Source organism: Aythya fuligula, chromosome 2 (genome assembly GCF_009819795.1).
Source record: "Aythya fuligula isolate bAytFul2 chromosome 2, bAytFul2.pri, whole genome shotgun sequence".
Taxonomy (NCBI): domain Eukaryota; kingdom Metazoa; phylum Chordata; class Aves; order Anseriformes; family Anatidae; genus Aythya; species Aythya fuligula.
Window position 1 is genome coordinate 151,624,865 of NC_045560.1, and position 19,123 is coordinate 151,643,987.

The 19,123-nt window shown below is 44.8% G+C and overlaps 1 protein-coding gene across 1 annotated transcript in view; it reads left to right on the forward strand.

Annotated features, from left to right (window-relative positions):
- The window catches only part of TG (thyroglobulin), a 156,707-nt gene that overhangs the window by 4,711 nt on the left and 132,873 nt on the right, over positions 1–19,123 (forward strand). Inside the window, exons 6-12 of the mRNA XM_032181163.1 lie at positions 3,975–4,081; positions 5,436–5,579; positions 7,264–7,449; positions 10,057–11,121; positions 15,966–16,553; positions 18,118–18,360; positions 18,690–18,827. Coding sequence (XP_032037054.1) covers positions 3,975–4,081; positions 5,436–5,579; positions 7,264–7,449; positions 10,057–11,121; positions 15,966–16,553; positions 18,118–18,360; positions 18,690–18,827 — 2,471 coding nt within the window. The remainder of the gene's footprint in view (positions 1–3,974; positions 4,082–5,435; positions 5,580–7,263; positions 7,450–10,056; positions 11,122–15,965; positions 16,554–18,117; positions 18,361–18,689; positions 18,828–19,123) is intronic.

The following is a 19,123-nucleotide window of genomic DNA, read 5'->3' on the forward strand; positions in this document are numbered from 1 at the left end:
GGATGTACAGGCCAGCTTCTGATGGGTTGGAGTAGGCTGGGGAAGATTTCAAAATGCTGGATCAAATGCTTGTCAGTGGGATCAGAAAGCCATTGTCCTTTGGAGGAATCAGGAATTAATGCTCACATGGAGAAATAAGGGCTGGAAAAGGAGAACTGCAGAAGAAAGGGTTCGTGTCTTGAGAAGTGCATTTGTTTTGGCATCTCAATCAGCACATTTCTCCAGAGGAGGGCAGTGGAGTAAATGTAATGTCTTGTTCTGACTTGGCTCTATAGCAGCAAAGGCATTTTATTGTAAGTGTCAATTTTGCTATTTTGAGGGTTTTCTTCTTTAATTTAAGCAAAACTGAAAGGCAGGCCCAGATGCTCAGTACAGATTTGTCAGAGCTTTGGGAGAGGTTATTTTGGCAAGAGCAAAATAGTCTGGCTATTTTGTTTGTTTGCCTGTGGAGTGTGGAAATTCTAAAAGAAAAATTACAGAGAAGAAAGCAATGCTTTAAATTACCATTTTCCCCCTCCCACTGAGAGGTTTGTCTGGAAAAGGTCTACAAGATTGGCCTTTTCTTGTGTCTATGTCATGTAATTAATCACAGCAGGACCATTTCACTCCCAGCTGTCTACCTTTCTAATTATTGCATAGACTTAATCCATATCCATATGATTTGAGTATCTTAGATCATTAATGTATTTATTTTTTACAGTATTACTGCCTGGTTTATCATTATCCTTTCCTATAAACATGAGGCCAGAATGCAGAGCCGAAGTGATGAGTTCCACAGTGAAGAACTGTGGCAAAATAGGGATTAAACCCCCTTTTTTAAAGGTTTGGGTCCATGTTCTTACCATTGGGAAAACATTTCTTGGCTCTGTGGACTGTTTTTTGAAATCTAAATGTGTCACTTAACTCCCTTCCCATATCATTTCCCCACACCTTTACAATGATTCCAAAATAAATATGTTAAAAAATAATGGAGAAAATAATAATAATAAATAAAATTTATTTACTTATTTATTTATTTATTAAAAATTAATAAAGCCTAAGACTTTACCAAGGGGAAGACTTTTGGAAAGAAAGCAAGCCCAAATTTCCTGCCTTACCCTAATACTTGACCAGACTACTGTTTGTTCTTTTATATAGACTGTGCCCAGGTCCTGCTTGGATAGGCAGCCATATAGAAAGCCCTATATAAGATAGTGGAGGAGAGATCTAGAACTCAAAAATCAAGGAGATTTTTTAACTCTCTTGCTATAATATTCATCAGACTAAAGACCTTGGTCAGCTCACTGGAGGTTTTGCCCTATTATGTGTTAGATTAGAACCAAAATATATCCTGAGTTGGAAGGGACCCATAAGGATCATCCAGTCCAACCCCTGGCTCCACACAGGACCACCCAAAAACCAGACCACGTGTCTGGGAGCATTGTCCAAACGCTTCTTAACTTCTGCAGGCTCAGTGCCATGACCACTTCCCTGGGGAGCCTGTCCCAGTGCCGGACCGCCTCTGGGTGCAGACCCTTTCCCTAACCCCCAGCCTGACCCTCCCCTGTCCCAGCTCCATGCTGTTCCCTCAGGTCCTGTCGCTGTCCCCAGAGAGCAGAGCTCAGCGCCTGCCCCTCCGCTCCCCTCGTGAGGGAGCTGCAGGCCACCATGAGCCTGCTCTGCTCTGGGCTGAACAAACCAAAGGACCTCAGATGCTTCTTGTATGTCTTCCCTTCCAGACCCTTCACCATCTTTGTAGCCCTCCTTTGGACGCTCTCTAACAGTTTTATGTCCCATGTGTTGTTTTTTTTGGTAGTGTAAAAAACATGTTTTGATATTCTCCCTCCACTTCTGAGTAGTCAGTGAGAAAGGCAGCTGTGAGTTCAGCTGCACAGACAGAGCACAGAAGGGTTATTTGCAAACCTGCTGTTGAAGATCGGTAATGAGTTACTTTTGCTGGATGCCAAGAGCAGGGACACAGCTGGAGGAAAAGGTCAGCAACCATGCATGTATCTACTTCTTTTTTTAAGTGCAAGCACTCTTCTTGAAACACCTGGATCCACAATAAATTTATCCACAACTTAAACAGTCATCCCTGCTTCAGCCACTTCTTTTTGGACGGGGCCTGATAGACGAGGACTTCTGAGTTATGACTTCTCACCTCTAGGGCTGTGATTATAAGGAGTCTGAGAAAAAGAAAAGGAGCAGTGGGGTGTGAGTTTTCCAAGCATGATGGATGAAGTTCTATCCTCTTGTTTGTGTGGGCCTAATTTATATCCTTTTGCACTTTATTTAGCTATACTCCCTACTTAGAACAAAAGTAACCAGGACGGCAGGGTATGACTGCACATCTGTCTCATACAAAAGTGGTATAATTATGCATATGGCATCTTAACATTGAGGGTAAAAGAAGGAAGCATGCAGATTTTTATTTTATTTTGTCATTTTATGTTGTTTATTTATTTATTTTGCATAGCAGCCTGTGTCACTAAGCTGGATGTCAAGATGCTGAGGGGATGAGCTTCAAGGACATGGGTGGTGTAAGATGCTACCTTTGAGTCTGTAGGGGCACTGCTCTGCTAAGAGACAAGATCGTATCCCTGATTGAGCAATGACCAGTGCATAATTCAGGGGTATCAGAAAGCTCTTGAAATCCACTAAGCCATTTATATCCACAGAGGACCATAGGAAGATGTTATTTAGTTGTTTATAGCTAAAATTGCATTGTTTTAATGCTGACATGAGTCTCTTTGTGTTCTGAAGTATGACCTTTTGATTGCTTTTAGCACACCAATGAAAACAGCAGAGCAGGATTTGGATTTGACCATCCAAAGCGGAGGGAGTCAGTAGGTGTTTAGTTTGCTGATGTGGGAAAGTACCAGAGAGGAGCAGCAGTATGCAGTGATGTGCAGGCTGTGGGACAGGAGTGCTGCTGAGACCCCAGAGGTTGCCAGTCCTTTCCTTTGCCAGGGCTTGCTGCGTGTCCCTGAGCTACCTTAGGGTGTACTTCCAAGTACTGAGGTAGCAGCAACCACTCCAGCTCTCCTGGCAGGGGATGGCACTTCCCTTTTACTAGATATTTCCAAATAAGCCGCATGCAGCTGGGACATCAGGCCTTTATCGTAATTCAGGGTTAAGGGTATGTATTTGTAAAATAATACATGATTTTGCAACATGGTGAATGAGTGTGTCCCACTGGCCATATTGCCTCAATCCAGAAAACAAAATGTATTTGTTTGCAGAAGCCCTGGAATGTCTGTCAGTTAAGATCACATTTACTACGATTTTTTTTTTTTCTTTTCAACTCTGACATTAATAAATTTCCTTCCTAAATGATAGCTTTGCTAGAATCTGGCTGTTGTCGCTCCCTAGAACATTACACTGGGAACTAGCAACTCTTTGATCTCCAGAAGTAGGAAGTTAGTCTTGGTTGTAATGTGTTTAAAAACCTTTTCTCTTTAATCCGTTGAGCCGTGCTCTCTGAACGAAAAAGATTAGTGAGGTTTCTATCAGCTTTTGTGCTTAATTCAGTGCAAAAAGTATACATAGCATGGCAGGGAGAGGAAGCAACCTGTTTGTTTAGGCACTCTGCCATCCTGTGCAGACTTGTGGAAGGAGTTAATGAACTGCTATTGTAATAACATTAGGCCAACGTGCCTCTATTTTACACTCTTTGGCAGGCTTTCAAGGGTAGGAACAGAACTGAAAATGAATGTTAGAGACGGGGTATGTGCATAGAAAGGATCCAAAATCTGTCTGAAGGGAGATATTGCCCTGTATAGTTAAAAGGAACTCATGAGACCTGTTATCCTATGGAATAGCTGATTTGGGTCATGTCAGAGTCTGGCTGACTCTAGCAGACTGAAGGATTGCACAATGGCTTTGTGCTGGACAGACATCCTTGCCATACAAATCTGGGAGAGAAGCTCAAATGCTTTGTTGTTGTTGTCAATAGGCCTTCCAGAGCCTTTCACAGGAGGTTGTTTTTCTTCCAGGCTCCCGGCAGCTTTCCAAACCTTCAGCTCCTTGCGGGAGATGTTCCCGGAGGTCTCTGGGTACTGCTACTGCTCGGACAGCCTGGGGAGAGAGCTAGCAGACACTGGTGAGTACCTGCCTGCACCTCACATGTCAACTTCAGCAGCTTTGAACTCCCAAGGAGAAGGACAGGTAAAAAGTGTCAGTGTTAAGCTTCCTTTGGGACTCCAGGTTTATTTCTGCAAGATGTAAGGGCACAGAGCAGCTGATCTGACCAGTGTATGGGAAAGGTTGGTGCGCTCTCATGACACTTGCTCACACAATGTGAACCCCACCCTTGGGAGCAGTGCTCCAGCAGGAGCCGCTGCCTAGGAACTAACCCTGTCCTTTTTGGAATGGTCAATAAGATTTTGGAATGTCCACCTTCTGTCCACCTTTGAAAGCTGAATCCTATTCAATGTCCAGTCAGCAAATGCAGGGGAATATAAAGGACCTGGAGGCTGAGCTAGTTTCTTCTTGCTTAGGTGGTCATCCTATTCTGGTGGTCATCCTATTCTGTCGTAGCCTAAGGTTACCTTTCAAGCATGTTAATGGTTGATGGGACATTTTTGGGGGAAAGGAAAGGAAAGGGAAAGGGAAAGGGAAAGGGAAAGGGAAAGGGAAAGGGAAAGGGAAAGGGAAAGGGAAAGGGAAAGGGAAAGGGAAAGGGAAAGGGAAAGGGAAAGGGAAAGGGAAAGGGAAAGGAAAGGAAAGGAAAGGAAGGGAAAGGAAAGGAAAGGAAAGGAAAGGAAAGGAAAGGAAAGGAAAGGAAAGGAAAGGAAAGGAAAGGAAAGGAAAGGAAAGGACTGGTTTTGGGTTCTTTTTTGTTGTTGCTCCCAAAAAAAGAGGAGGTAGAACACTTCCAGATCCTCTTCCTTAGATATTGCTGCTTAAAAAATAAAGCCAAAAATAAACAAAACAAAACAAACAAACAAACAAACAAAAAGCATGGGAAAAATGCAGAGCATGATGGCTTAAAATTTACATGGTAGATGAGAACTTTCGTATTTAGTTCCTAAGAGAAATTCTCCAAAAATCTGTGTGCTCAGAGGAACGACTGCACTTCTTTTCATTTACTTGTTGTACAAACAAAATGTTTAGGAATTGTTTTTTGGAAACACTAGGCAGTGATATAATTACACAGTATCAATGGCACTACTGCAAACTGAACCTAACGCAACCACAGCCCAGTGCTGGGTTACTGGATGCTCCTTCTTCTCATTTTGGTGCATGTCAAAGTGCAAAGCCAATGACAGGGGGCACTCAGCAGCAGGGTTTATGGTACAGGGCATTTGGGTTATGTGGTATAAGTTCACACTTGGGCCACTTTAGAGGACTGGGTTTTCTTTTTCAAGGTAGGTTTCCAATTCTACTCCTCTGGTGCAAAGAAGATGACTTCTGTCTTAAAATCAGACTCTGTGCTAAAAGTCTCTCTTTCTCAGGCTTGGAGCTGCTGCTTGATGAAGTTTATGACACAATTTTCTCAGCACTGGAGCCTGCCCGCACGTTCACAGAGACCAGCATTTATCGGATCCTGCAGAGGAGGTTTCTGGGTGTGCAGCTGGCTACCTCCGGCCGGTTCAGATGTAAGTAGCACCCAGGTGATTCCCTGCAAATGGAATGATAATTTCAGATCTTTATGACAGCTGCTATTTTGGAGAGTTGTTTTAATAGTCTCCTGTACTAAAAGCTTATAATATCACAGTTTTGGTGCAAGAATCAAGGTCCCTCCATTGCAGCTGACTTTTAGTCTTTGGGCTGTAGACTCTTAGCAGCAGAGTGTACCTATCCTCTGATGAAAACTTCCCATGCACTTGAGGTTTGTGTTAGTTGAAAGCCTGTGAATTCTCCCTATCTTTTGCTTTGAGATTCTGGAGATGGATCTGATGATTTATTGTATTAAAAGCCTGAGAAAATGCTCCCTAATTTCCGACAGTAGTCAGAAATAAGAAGGATCTTACATTGGCCACAACCCATTCCATCCCCAGGAGACTATACAAGAGGTTGTAGTGCCTGAGCCAGCAAGGCTGAACTTGTGGATCTGCCCTTGGGTCTGTTCCCTCCCTGATGAGGGCAGGAAAATAGGATGTGTTTCTCAGCCTATGGGCAATGAACTCTGCAGGACAGTAGGTAAGGTGTTTCCTTCTCCTACACCAGAGCCTAGGAGAATTGCCTAGGGAAGTTTGTATCCCCTGCTGTGATTCTTCATTCTCCTATCCAAACTCTGACATTGGTATCTGACCCTTGCTGAGGAGCTACGTCACCAGAGATATTAAGCAGATACCAATGCAAGTCTTCCAGTCACACAGGTCACACAGTTTCTCTGTTTCTGGGAAGAGCTGATCGTTTTGGGGGGTCTGGAAAGCATCTTTCTCCTCCCACTGCACAGTGCTGTGAAACAGGCTCTGACTGCAGATTGAGGCGGTGGCTGTCAGCAGGGATGAAGCTGTAACAGCCACAAGATGGAGACATGATCACGCTCCTTAGCCACTGGCAGTGACTTGGGTGAGTTGCCCATCACCTGAAGCCATGCACGCTAGGTGCTGGATGAAGGGTTTCTGATGCAATGCTCTTGCTGCCCCCGTCTCTTGGCTGAATGAAGCTGGAATGCTGTGGAAGGTGAGAAAAATTTAGGCTGTGGGACTGTAGTTTATATAAACAGGGAAAGCTTCTGTCACAAGGATTGAGTCTAATATGGGAGAAGTCATAGCTCAGAAAATTTGCATTGTGGAGTTTTAGATTCTTCATCAGTTCTGGCCAGTTTGACAGGAATGGGGTCTTACGTTCCTCGTTGAAGGATGCCAAAGAAATTTGTGGTCCCAGACCAAATCTCTGCAGCCAGATGTGGAGCCTTTTGCAGGAGCAACACCTCTTCTCACCAGAAACACTGTATCACATTTCTCTGTTGGTCACTTTTGCATTTCCATTAAGGACAAGAGCTCACCTAGCCGCTGGAACAGCTCACTGAGTCAGAAACTCTGTTTATTGCTACCCATGGCTACAGCTGAAAAATGAGTTTATTTTTTTTTTCTCTTCAGTTTTCAGAATCAAGTACCTACAGAAGAAAACCATGGGACCACTTCCCTTAGATGAAAGAGGATGGACAATTTTAACCTTGGGCTGGTGCTTGAAGTTTCAGGAAATTAAACCATTTTTTTTTTTTTTTTTTTTTTTTTTTTTTTCTTCCAGACTTCTCAAAAATAGGCAAATGATGGGATCAAGTGGAGATGGCTCTGAAACTTTGTTTTCCCTCCTGTTTTTTTTTTCCAGGCCCCTCAAAATGTGAGGTTGAGCGATATGCAGCCGTGCGCTACCAGCATGCCTATGTGCCATCCTGTGACCCTGATGGGGGCTACACACCGGTGCAGTGTCAGCAGGGAGGGCAGTGCTGGTGTGTGGACACCAAAGGGAGAGAGGTCCAGGGCACCAAGAGACGAGGACAGCCTCCAGCCTGTGGTATGTGTTAAGTAAAAGGGAAAAATGCTAGCAAATACCACTGCCTTGTACATTCATGTACACTTCCAGTTCAAGCCAGGTCCTTTCACCTTCCCTCTCCAAACCCTTCATCTGCTGTGGGAATTTTGTCTTTAGTAAACAAACAAGTCCTAAAGGACCAGGATCCAAAAGCCTCTGTGGCGTTAAAAACCACATTTGAATAAAATATTAAATATTAAAAAAAAATAAATTATATTAATTTCCTTTATAATCTGCCTTTAGCCTTTCAGTTTTTCATGTGGTGAGGCTTTCCTTTGCAGCTATGATATTTATGTCTTGATTCCAGGAGCTGGGCATCAATTCACAATACCTGGGATAATGTAAGAAAGCTGGTGATGGAGTTTTGGGGTTTTTACCACCTTCTTCTGCTGAAATGCAGAAGAAGCCAAGCTTCAAAGATGTCCTCTCTCTCATCCTGAATGTTTTTTTCCCCTGCATTTCTTTCAGTGCATACTTGGTAGAAAACAATTCAGAGAAGGTGTCTGGGTTTGCACTTTGAGAGAGATTTCATTAAGTATACACCATCAGATCTGTGCCCCAAATGGAAATGACAGCAGAAATGTCAAAGGGCCAGAGGGGAGGAGGAAAGTTTAAAAACTTTGACTCCAAAGTGCACTACCTAAATATTCAGGATTGTGCTGGAGGGCTGGGGAATGAGGTCTTAAGGAAAGATGCCTTCAGGGGAGTTCATTTTTCTGTCTACAAGACACAGTTGTACCATGCAGATAAAGAAGGGAGGAATCTACCCCGGGTGTCATGGTCCCAAGTCACTCAGTGTGCCCCAGGCACAGACAAGCTTACTGAATGAAAAAGTTTGCATGAGTCCAAGGCTGATCACCCTGTGTTGGGACTGGTTGTTTTCTTGCGTGTGCTTTTCGGAGCCTTCCTGATAATTTTTTGGGAGGTGTGACATGAGGCTGCTTGCAGCTTTTATTGGCAGACTCAGGAAATTTAAGCAGGGAAAATTTCTGTGGGGGTTTTGCAGACTAACTCCCAAAAAGGTATTCCATGAGGATATAGCTGGAGCCTGTGGCCAGCCAGATACGTGCCATGTGCGTCTCCTGCTCTGCTGCTCTGTTTTATTTCTGTTTGATTTCTTCAGCTCTTACCCCCACCAATGTTCATGCTGGAGGAGGCAGAGGCGTAGGTGTGAGGGGTATCTTGGGTTTTCATGTGACTTGGAGCACCAGGCAGTTCAGATGGGGATGTGCTCCTTTACAAATACCAGAGTAAATTCACCCCAGCAGTGCTTTTCTGGTTTTTGATTAATTTATTTTTTTCCTTCTCACTCTACTTTGATTTGATTCAACAATGAGTAGGAGGGGAGAGCATTCAACGTCTGTGATCCTACATTTGTTTTGGATTTGTATACTTGTGGATTGTGCTCTAGGGACCAATAAGTTAGTGTAAACCGATGTTCTTCATCTCTGTTACCAAGAGCCAACACTAAACACAGAAGGGGCCCATCCTACAGAAAATGCCTTCATGAAGGAACCACTGTGAGGGACCTGAGTGCATGCCAGGAAATGTGGAGCGGGAAAGGGTTCTAAAGGAGGAGTGAGCAAGATGCTGAGCACAGAGCCTCAGATTACTTGTTACCCTATTTGAGAAGCTTTTAGGATTTCCAGCTTTTATCCTCACTGTTAGCAGGGTTCAGGACTATTTTATTATATTGCCTGGAAGTAGAATGGATGGAGATGGGGGTCAGACCACTGGATGCTATGATGAAACAGATCAAAGCTAGTCATCCACCATCCTGTCCCCATGAGGGATGACAGTGGTGCTTGAGGAGAAAGTGTGAAAAACATGGGAAATGCAGAGTGATTCTTTCATATGTCCTCCTGTTGCCTGCGGGCTATGCAATCCCCAAACTGGAGGTTGAACCCAGGTCATTGTGTTCAGCATTTCTTAAGGAAGTCATTTATATCTATGTCTTTATATCTAAATCTTTATATCTATGAAGTCTTTCATTTTCTGATGTCTTTGTATGAATGTACAGAGACTGGACTGGAAACAGGCACACCTATGGCATAGCTTGCCCCAGGATGTGGGTGGCCTGCGTAGGACGCCTCCATAAATTTTCCATTAGAGAGCACTGGTGAAAATGACTATTTCTTTTTTTCTGTAATCTGTTTCCCTTTCTTGTGTTCACATATTGCGCCTGGATCATCTGGGCTTTTTATTAGAAGCAGGCATCATACCAGAGAATGTGTTTGAAAAAGACTTTGTTCATACTTTCAACCATAGGAAGAGGAATGGGGATTTGCACTAGAAAACAATAGATTTAGAAAAAGGTCACAGAGCAGTAAATTCAGACATACTGGAGGAAGTATCCATTCAGTTTGTGTCTTGAATAGAGAAGTTTACTCTTACACTCAGCAACAAGAAGTTTATAGGTTACACTCAGCAACGGTTTAAGTTTCCTTATCAGTGTGCCTGATGCTTAGTTAGGGAACTAGAGACAAATTAAAATACACTCAGTGGTTTCTGCTGAGACTGATTGAAAGGTATCCTTAAAATAGCAGGTTTTGGAGGTTCTGAAGTTTGTACTTTTTACTTTTTGTTTAGGTGAAGAACAAATATGCATCTCTGAGAGACGACAGGCATTGTCAAGGATCTTTTATGGCCCTGCCGGGTACTTCAGTCAGCCTGATTTATTTTCCACACCAGATGTGCAGTCAGAGAAAATAGCTGGCTACTCAAGACCCTGCCCTCCCTTCATCAAGGAGTTGTTTCAGGTCTCTGGACTGTCATCCCCAGTCATGCAAAGCCCATACGCCAGCCAGATTCCTGGGCTAGAATCCATCCTTAGTGAAGCCATCAGAGGAATATTCCCATCAAGGGAACTGGCTCAAGTGGCATTGCAATTTACTGCCAATCCAAAGCGCTTCCAAGAAAATCTCTTTGGAGGAAAGTTCTTGAAGAATATGATCCAGTTCAACTTCACAGGGGCACTTGGCACTAGTGGCAAATACAGCATTGGTCAGTTTTTCCAAGAGGAAGATGTGACAGGGAGGGATAATGGCCAAGGCCTTCTGGAATCAGCTGAAGCATTTGCATTGGAAGTATCAAGGCGGAGCTCCATTTTGATCCAACCTCTTGTAGGCAGCTTTGGCCGCATAGTAACTCTTCAGGACAATCAGAATATGATGAAATTCCTTTCCTCTGTCCTGGAACTACCAGCATTCTTTACCTTTCTTCAACAAGTGATTTCTGTCCCCAGAAGCATTGCTGAAGATTTAGGTGAAGTGGTGAAAATAGCACTGGGATCCAAAGTCTGTGGTGAGGAGGCAAAGGACCTGTTTGTTCCAACATGCACCATGGAGGGGAGGTATGAGGAAGTTCAGTGCTATGCAGGAGAGTGCTGGTGTTTGGACACTTCAGGTAAGGAAGTTCCAGGCTCAAGAGTTCGAGGTGAACGTCCAAGGTGTCCCACTGAGTGTGAGAAGCAAAGGAGAAACCTGCAGAACTTGAAACAAAGCCTGCCTGCAGGATCAGATCTTTTTATTCCCTCTTGTACCAAGGATGGAGACTTCCTGCCACTCCAGTGTTATGGGACAAATTGCTTCTGTGTTGACTTGAATGGCAAGACTATTCCAGGAATAAGAGGAAATACTGGAAAACCCATGCAATGTAAGTTCCAGAAACTGGGAATATAGAGATGCTTCCCGCTACTGGTCTTTCAGGCTGGTAGCGATGAAGTAGCAACGAGAAGTCCGAAGGCGATCAAAAGAGACTTTAGGGATTTGGGGCAACTACTTAGAGGATCAGGGGCGCAGGTAGTGTTTGCCTCTGTCCTTCCGATAGGGGGGATCGAAGCTGAAAGACGTACTGTTCGCATAAACTCGTGGCTTCGAGACTGGTGTGACCGGCAGAATTTCGGTTTCTTTGATCATGGGAAGGTCTACGCTACACCGGGCCTGATGGCACCGGATGGGATGCGCCTCTCTCGGAGAGGGGTAAGGATCTTAGGTCAGGAGTTGGCAGGGCTGATAGATAGGGCTTTAAACTAGAGTCAAAGGGGGAAGGGGCTAAAACCAGGCGCGCCGGTGAAGACCTAAGGGATGGTACGCTAGAATCAGAGGGGCTGTGTGCCAGTGGGGTCCTTTGGTCAGATCCACAAGGTGCTGAGTGTAAGGAGACGCACCTGAAGTGCTTTTACACAAACGCACGCAGTATGAGGAATAAAATAGATGAGCTAGAAGTCCTGGCCCAGTCCCGCAACTACGACATCATCGGCATAAGCGAAACCTGGTGGGATGAGTCCTGTGACTGGGGTGTTGCGATAGATGGTTACAGGCTCTTCAGGAGGGACAGGCAGGGTAGGCGAGGTGGTGGGGTGGCGATGTATGTGAAGCAGGGGCTGGACTGTGTGGAACTTCAGGTCGGCGATGGCAAAGTTGAGAGCCTCTGGGTAAGGATCAAGGGACGAACGAATAAAGGGGATGTCGTTGTGGGAGTCTATTACAGACCCCCTGGCCAGGATGATAGCACCGATAAATTATTCTTTACAGAACTAAGAGGCCTCGAGATTAACTCCCCTTGTCCTTATGGGGGACTTCAACTTGCCGGACGTTAACTGGGAGTGCCACATGGCTGACACGAGCAAGTCCAGGAGGTTCATGAAGCACCTAGATGATAACTTCTTGGTGCAGGTGCTAACGGAGCCAACTAGGAAAGGTACCCTCCTAGACCTGTTGCTAGAAAACAGAGAGGGTCTGGTGGGAGATGTGGTGATTGGTGGCCGCCTCAGTCAGAGCGACCATGAAGTGGTTGAGTTCAAAATTTATGGTGACAGAAGGAAAAGTGCCACCAAAACCTCATCCCTAGATATGGGGAAAGCGGACTTCAGGCTGCTCAGGGAACTAGTCAGTAAGGTCCCCTGGGAAACTGCTCTTGAAGGCCTCGATGTCCACCAGTGCTGGTCACTCTTTAAGCGATGCCTCCTAGAAGCACAAGATAAGGCAATTCCAAAATATCGCAAGTCAGGCAGGCGGGGCAGGAGGCCGGCGTGGCTAACCAGGAATGTTCTAATGGAGATTAGGCGGAAACAGAGAGTGTTCCGCTACTGGAAGGAGGGCCAGGCGTCATGGAAAGAATACAGGGATGCTGTTCGTGTTTGTAGGGAGAAAGTTCGAGTGGCCAAAGCACAGCTAGAGTTGAAGCTAGCTGTGTCTGTGAGAGAAAATAAAAAGGTTTTTTTTAGATATGTAAATGGAAAAAGGAGAACTAAAGAATACATAGGGCCGCTCCTTGATAGGGAAGGTCTCCTCACAGACGATGACGTAGGCAAAGCAGAGACGCTTAACGCCTTCTTTGCCTCTGTCTTCAATGCCGATGATGGGCTTCGGGACCCAGGGTGCCCTGAGCTGGAGGACCGGGACGGTGGGGATGACAAACTCCCAACTGACCCTGAACGTGTGCGGGATTTGCTACTCCACCTGGATCCCTACAAGTCCATGGGTCCGGATGGGATTCATCCCCGGGTGCTGAAAGAGCTGGCGGATGTCATCGCGGAACCTCTATCAATTATTTTTCAACGATCCTGGGAATTGGGAGAGGTCCCGGTAGACTGGAAGCTGGCAAATGTTGTGCCGATTTTCAAGAAGGGTCAGAAAGAAGACCCTAGCAATTACAGGCCTGTCAGTCTCACGTCAGTGCCTGGTAAAATCATGGAGAAGTTGGTTCTCGGACTTATTGAGGCGCACCTGGGGGACAAAGCAGTCATTGGTCCCAGCCAGCATGGGTTTGTGAAGGGTAGGTCCTGCCTAACTAACCTGATTTCCTTTTATGATAAGATCACCCGTATGGTGGACCAAGGGAAACCAGCTGATGTGATTTTTTTGGACTTCAGCAAGGCTTTTGACACGGTTTCCCATAGGATCCTACTGGACAAAATGTCCACCATACAGCTAAATAAAAACATCATACGATGGGTGAGCAATTGGCTAACGGGCAGGGCCCAAAGGGTTATGGTAAATGGGGCTGTGTCAGGCTGGCGGGCGGTCACCAGTGGGGTCCCTCAAGGCTCCATTTTAGGGCCGGTACTTTTCAATATTTTTATAAACGATCTGGATGTAGGAATAGAGGGTATTTTGAGCAAGTTTGCTGATGACACCAAACTTGGAGGAGTTGTGGACTCGAATGAGGGTGTAAAGGCCTTGCAGAGGGATCTGGACAGGTTGGAGAGCTGGGCGATCACCAACCGCATGAAGTTCAATAAGAGCAAGTGCCGGGTCCTGCACCTGGGACGGGGAAACCCTGGCTGCATGTACAGACTGGGCGATGAGACGCTGGAGAGCAGCCTAGAAGAGAGGGATCTGGGAGTCGTGATAGACAGCAAGTTGAATATGAGCCAGCAGTGTGCCCTGGCAGCCAGGAGGGCCAATCGTATCCTGGGGTGCATCAAGCACAGCATCGCTAGTAGGTCAAGGGAGGTGATTGTCCCGCTCTACTCTGCGCTGGTACGGCCTCACCTCGAGTACTGTGTGCAGTTCTGGGCACCACAGTATAAAAAGGACATGAAACTGTTGGAGAGTGTCCAGAGGAGGGCTACGAAGATGGTGAAAGGCCTTGAGGGGAAGACGTACGAGGAACGGCTGAGGTCACTGGGCCTGTTCAGCCTGGAGAAGAGGAGGCTGAGCGGGGACCTCATCACAGTCTACAACTTCCTCGCAAGGGGTTGTCAAGAGGCAGGAGACCTTTTCTCCATTAACACCAGTGACAGGACCCGCGGGAACGGGGTTAAGCTGAGGCAGGGGAAATTTAGGCTGGACGTCAGGAGGGGGTTCTTCACAGAGAGGGTGGTTGCACACTGGAACAGGCTCCCCAGGGAAGTGGTCACTGCACCGAGCCTGTCTGAATTTAAGAAAAGATTGGACTGTGAACTTAGGCACATGGTCTGAACTTTTGGGTAGACCTGTGCGGTGTCAAGAGTTGGACTTGATGATCCTTAAGGGTCCCTTCCAACTCAGGATATTCTATGGTTCTATGATTCTATGATTCCTTATTTTGTTGGAATTTCATGATTTAATTCTTCATATCTGGTTATTTCTGGAAATGTGTGGATGATGTATACAAACAATATTATCCCCTAACAGATAAGAATGTCAGCCCTACAGGTGCAGGGGAATAGTGGGAAATACAGTGTACGTAAACCTTGGTATCCTAAGTCTTTTCTTTCAGTATGTGGGGTAGGTACACTCACAACAGAGGACCCTGAGGTCCTGCCTTGTTAATGACTATGTCATTGACATCTGTCTTACTTAAATGTGTAGTAAAGGATATATAACATCCCTGGTGCCCATGAGGCCTGGAGCATCTGTGTGCCCTTGCCAATTGAAAAAGCTCTTTTGCTTCCAGAACCAAGTAACCAGGGCAGTCCCTGGGTCATTCTTGTTCTGAGAACTGAAGAGCTTCAGTGTCTTACACCATGGACTTTTAGTCTTTTAGCTCAAGAATATATCCTCAACTTGGTAGGCCATCACAGGAGACTGAACATAGAAGATGGATTCAAAGACTGATGGGTTTCTCATAAAGGTCTTGTGAGTCACAAATGACTTGTCAGATGCAATTTGGCATTGCATTTTGCAGGAACTGGGATTATTTAGCCTAGAGAAAAGGAGGCTCAGGGGAGCCTTATCACTCTCTACAACCACCTCAAAGGAGGTTGTAGCAGGGTAGGGGTCGGTCTCTTCTCCCAAGCAACAAGTGATAGGGCAAGAGCAAATGGCCTCAAGTTGCACCAGGGGAGGTTTAGGTTGGATATTAGAGAAAAATTTATTCACTGAAAGGGTTATGGAGTATTGGGACAGGCTGCCCAGTGGAATTAGTTGAGTCACCATCCCCAGAGGTATTCAAAAGACTTGTGGATGTGGTACTTAGAGACATGGTGCAGTGGTAGACTTGGTAGCGCTAGGTTATAGGTTGGACTTGATGACCTTAGAGGTCTTTTCCAACCTAAGTAATTCAATGGTTCTATGGAATGCCTCTTCTGCTCTTCTATTAATGTTATACAAATGAAGAAGGAAGCACGCAGGCTGGGGATACTTTGGGGATTTATTCCTACCACGCAGGCTGGGGATACTTAAGGGATTTATTCCTACCAACCCATAAGGAGTGCAGTCAAAAACAAACATGTTCATAATGCTGTGGTGTGCAGAAGGAGGTGAGCTCCTATGTTTTGTTATGTTTGTAGAACTGCTTGGTGGCAAAATGAGATTTGGCTGTGAAGGTGTCAGAAAAAACTTCCAAAAGAAAACTCACTCCTACATCTTGTAGGATGGTATTTTTATATCCAGCTGCAATATTCATTACAGGGTAGGAAGAGAGGACAACATAAACTGAAAATTCTGGTGAAGTCCAATGGGAAATAAAAACGGTGTTGATAGTATAATAGCAAGAATGTTTAGGTTAGGGGTGTTGTATGTCTTCAGTGCCTTCATAAAATGTGCTATGCATGTTTTTCTTTTCCCCAGGCCCCAGTGCTTGCCAAGCAACAGCCGGTCAGGAGTTTCTAAAGAGTGTGAAAGTCCTGTTGTCAGATCCAAGTGTCCTGTCTCAGCCCTCCAGCATTTACGTGCCCCAGTGCAATGATGACGGTGCCTGGAGGCAGGTGCAGTGCAGTGGTCCTCCTGAGCAAGCCTTTGAGTGGTATGAAAGGTGGCTGACAGAGAACAATGAAGGCAAACCTCTGCCTGTTTCTGATCTATTGAACATCATAACTGTTTATAAAAATGCCTCTTCCAAAGGCTTTTCAGGTTTTATTAAAGCTTTGTATGAGGCTGGGCACCAGAATGTGTTCCCAGCTTTCACCACCTATTCCTCCTTCGCTGATCTTCCACCTGAGGTGCTGGAAGGAAATGTGACCTATGCATCTGGGAACATTTTATTGGATCCGTATATATTCTGGCAGCTTTTGAATGAGCAGCTGACCTATTACCCAGGACCCTACACTGATTTCAGCACTCCATTAAGCAACTTTGAACTTCGTGATTGTTGGTGTGTTGATAGCAAAGGAGAAGAGCTGCAAGGAACAAGGGCAGAAGTGAACCAGGTTCCAAAATGTAAGTAGCAGAATTGCTGGCACAGGAAAAAAAGTACTTTTAAGTGCAATGAGATAGCAGATAATGGCTTGGGGAAAGATCATTGACAATGCCTGTTGTGTTAAAGGGTAAAGAAGTTTGGCAGGAAGTAAACCCCATCATGTTTCAGCTTGTCCTCAGATAGCAGAGGGGCTGGAGCATCTGGTCTTAGATTCAGAGTGATGCCTAATTTGTACTACAAGTCCAACCACATTCAATACATTGAACTACTACAATCATGGATGCACAAATAGCATGATACACCTTCAGTCTAGTAGATTAAAGACTGGTGTGAGAGGCTTTATAGGCTGAGGGAAATTCAGAGCGTGTACTCAGTGAGGAATGATCATACCTTGAAGACAGACAGCCTTCGGGATGGAGGAGTATTTTGGCAATATTATGAGGTTATAATGGGCAAAGTTCACCCAGAGGACATGATTTCAGCAGACAATGGAAAACTGCCAGCTCAGGGCTGGCTATGCAGTTTATAAGTTCAGCTCAGGGCTTGCTTAGGGTAACGGCGATGCAGTCTATCGGTTCCATAGTACCATCAAGTTCCCATCCCTGCAGAGATATCACAGAGCCTGGCCGTGGTGTTTCCACCCTGCTCCACCCTCTGTGCTATTTCGCTTGGAGTCAGCACACCAAGCTCCCCTGGTATTGCCAATATCTAAGGCTGTAGGTTATGTTACCAAGGGGACTATCATGGAACAGATTCCTTGCACATCTACTGCATTTCACCCTGGAATTTTCCTCAGTTTTCCTTCTCTTAAGATTTGGGCATACCTTTCATCTCAACATGTCACCTCCACCAATTATTCCATACTGCCATTGTCACCAGCCACCACAGGCAGGGAAACTCATTTTTGGAAAACAAGTAGTGTTTCAGCTTTGGAAGTATGGAAGAATAAAATTCTATGACAAGGTTGTGTAGACTTTATGATTTGGACCATGGACATATAATGTTTTTTCAGAAGGTACTTAGCCAGACACCAAAGGACACTTTAAAGCTAGAAGCAGTCTTGTAAAGATTTTTGTGAAAAATTCAGTTACAGTAACTGATGTAAATGACTTTCAAGAACACCTTAAAATGATGCAGGAGGAATTTGCTTTACTGTTTCTTATTATTCAGTCAAGAGTAACAGATATCCCTAACAGGTCACTAGGACAAGAGTGAGGCCAGCACAGGAGTTTGGTGGTAAGCTCTCTGTCTAGAGCATCTCCACTAAAGCTATTGGGTCTTCTTTGGGTTATTTCAGCAGATTAAATATTATAAATGTAGTCTCTAAAACCATTCTTGTCACATCATAATTTTCTAGCTGGAAGGAAAAGGCAGAACAATTAATTGCAAACTCCCAAATAGGTAAGGAGAACTGGAGAAGCCTGTTCTGTGAGCAAATGGGAAATAGAGAGGATAAAGCAGATTAACAGTTATTCTAGCAGAAAAGTTTTAGCTGGGTTGGTTCTGTGTGTTGAACTTCCATGTCCAATCCTGCAGATGTATGTAAGGACTGGCCAAGTGTCAGCTTTCCTCTGCCTTCTCTAGGTCCTGGTGTATGTGAAGGTGTTAAGCAAGAAGCCATGAAATTTATGGAGGAAGCAGAGCAACTCATCCGAGCATCAAACACTTCCCATTTCCCTTTTGGAGAGAGCTTCTTGATGGCAAAGGGAATACAGCTCACAGACAGCGACCTCCTACGTTCTGCTCAGCTTTATGAGCCAGAGGTGATGGTCTCCGAAAAGTTGTTATCAAGCAGTGACTATTCCCTCCAACTGGCTGCACGATCAGGTAAGTGAAGGGGAGATGATTTTAATTAAAGAGATTAATGCACAGGATTTGTGCAAGGGTACTTTACAAGGAACTCAGCTTTCCTGAAAGATAGGTGCAACTCAGTACGTGTTATTTATTAGTGTAATTAACCTAAGCCAAGATCTGATTTCAGTTCATTTCAGATTTTCTTATCTGTATGGATCCCTGCATAGGTCAGATATACATCTGCAGTGTTTATTTTCCTTTCTAAAGTACAAGGAAAAATCAGATGTTTGTAAACATGTACTTTTAAAATATCTCTTCTGGTATTGGCCACCAATATCTTCTTTTACTTTTTTTTTTTACAGTCTTGCATTTCTACTGGCGGAGTCACTTTGCTGTGAAGGGTTCTGCTGGAGAAGCAACACAGCTGGGATTTCATCCCTACATCCCACAGTGTGATGGCCTGGGAAACTGGGAGCCAACTCAGTGCTATGAGAGCACAGGTGAGCAGTCACCAGAAAAATACTCCATGTTGTCTGAACACAGAAAATCTAATAGTTATTATTATTTATTTATTTATTTTAAAAAAAGAAAACCTATATTCTTGTAGTCAAACTGGAGAGAGATAGATAGGTGGGCTTCCATGATGGGTGAAATATTTATTGACTGGAGTGAGGGACTCAAGTGACAAGGTTTCAAGTGACAAGGTTATCAAGTGATAAGGGCTCAAAAATTGGTCGATGATGAGTTGCTTGCTGCTAGTAGTGGTCCTAAAAGGTCATTTTGGGGGGCTGGAAAT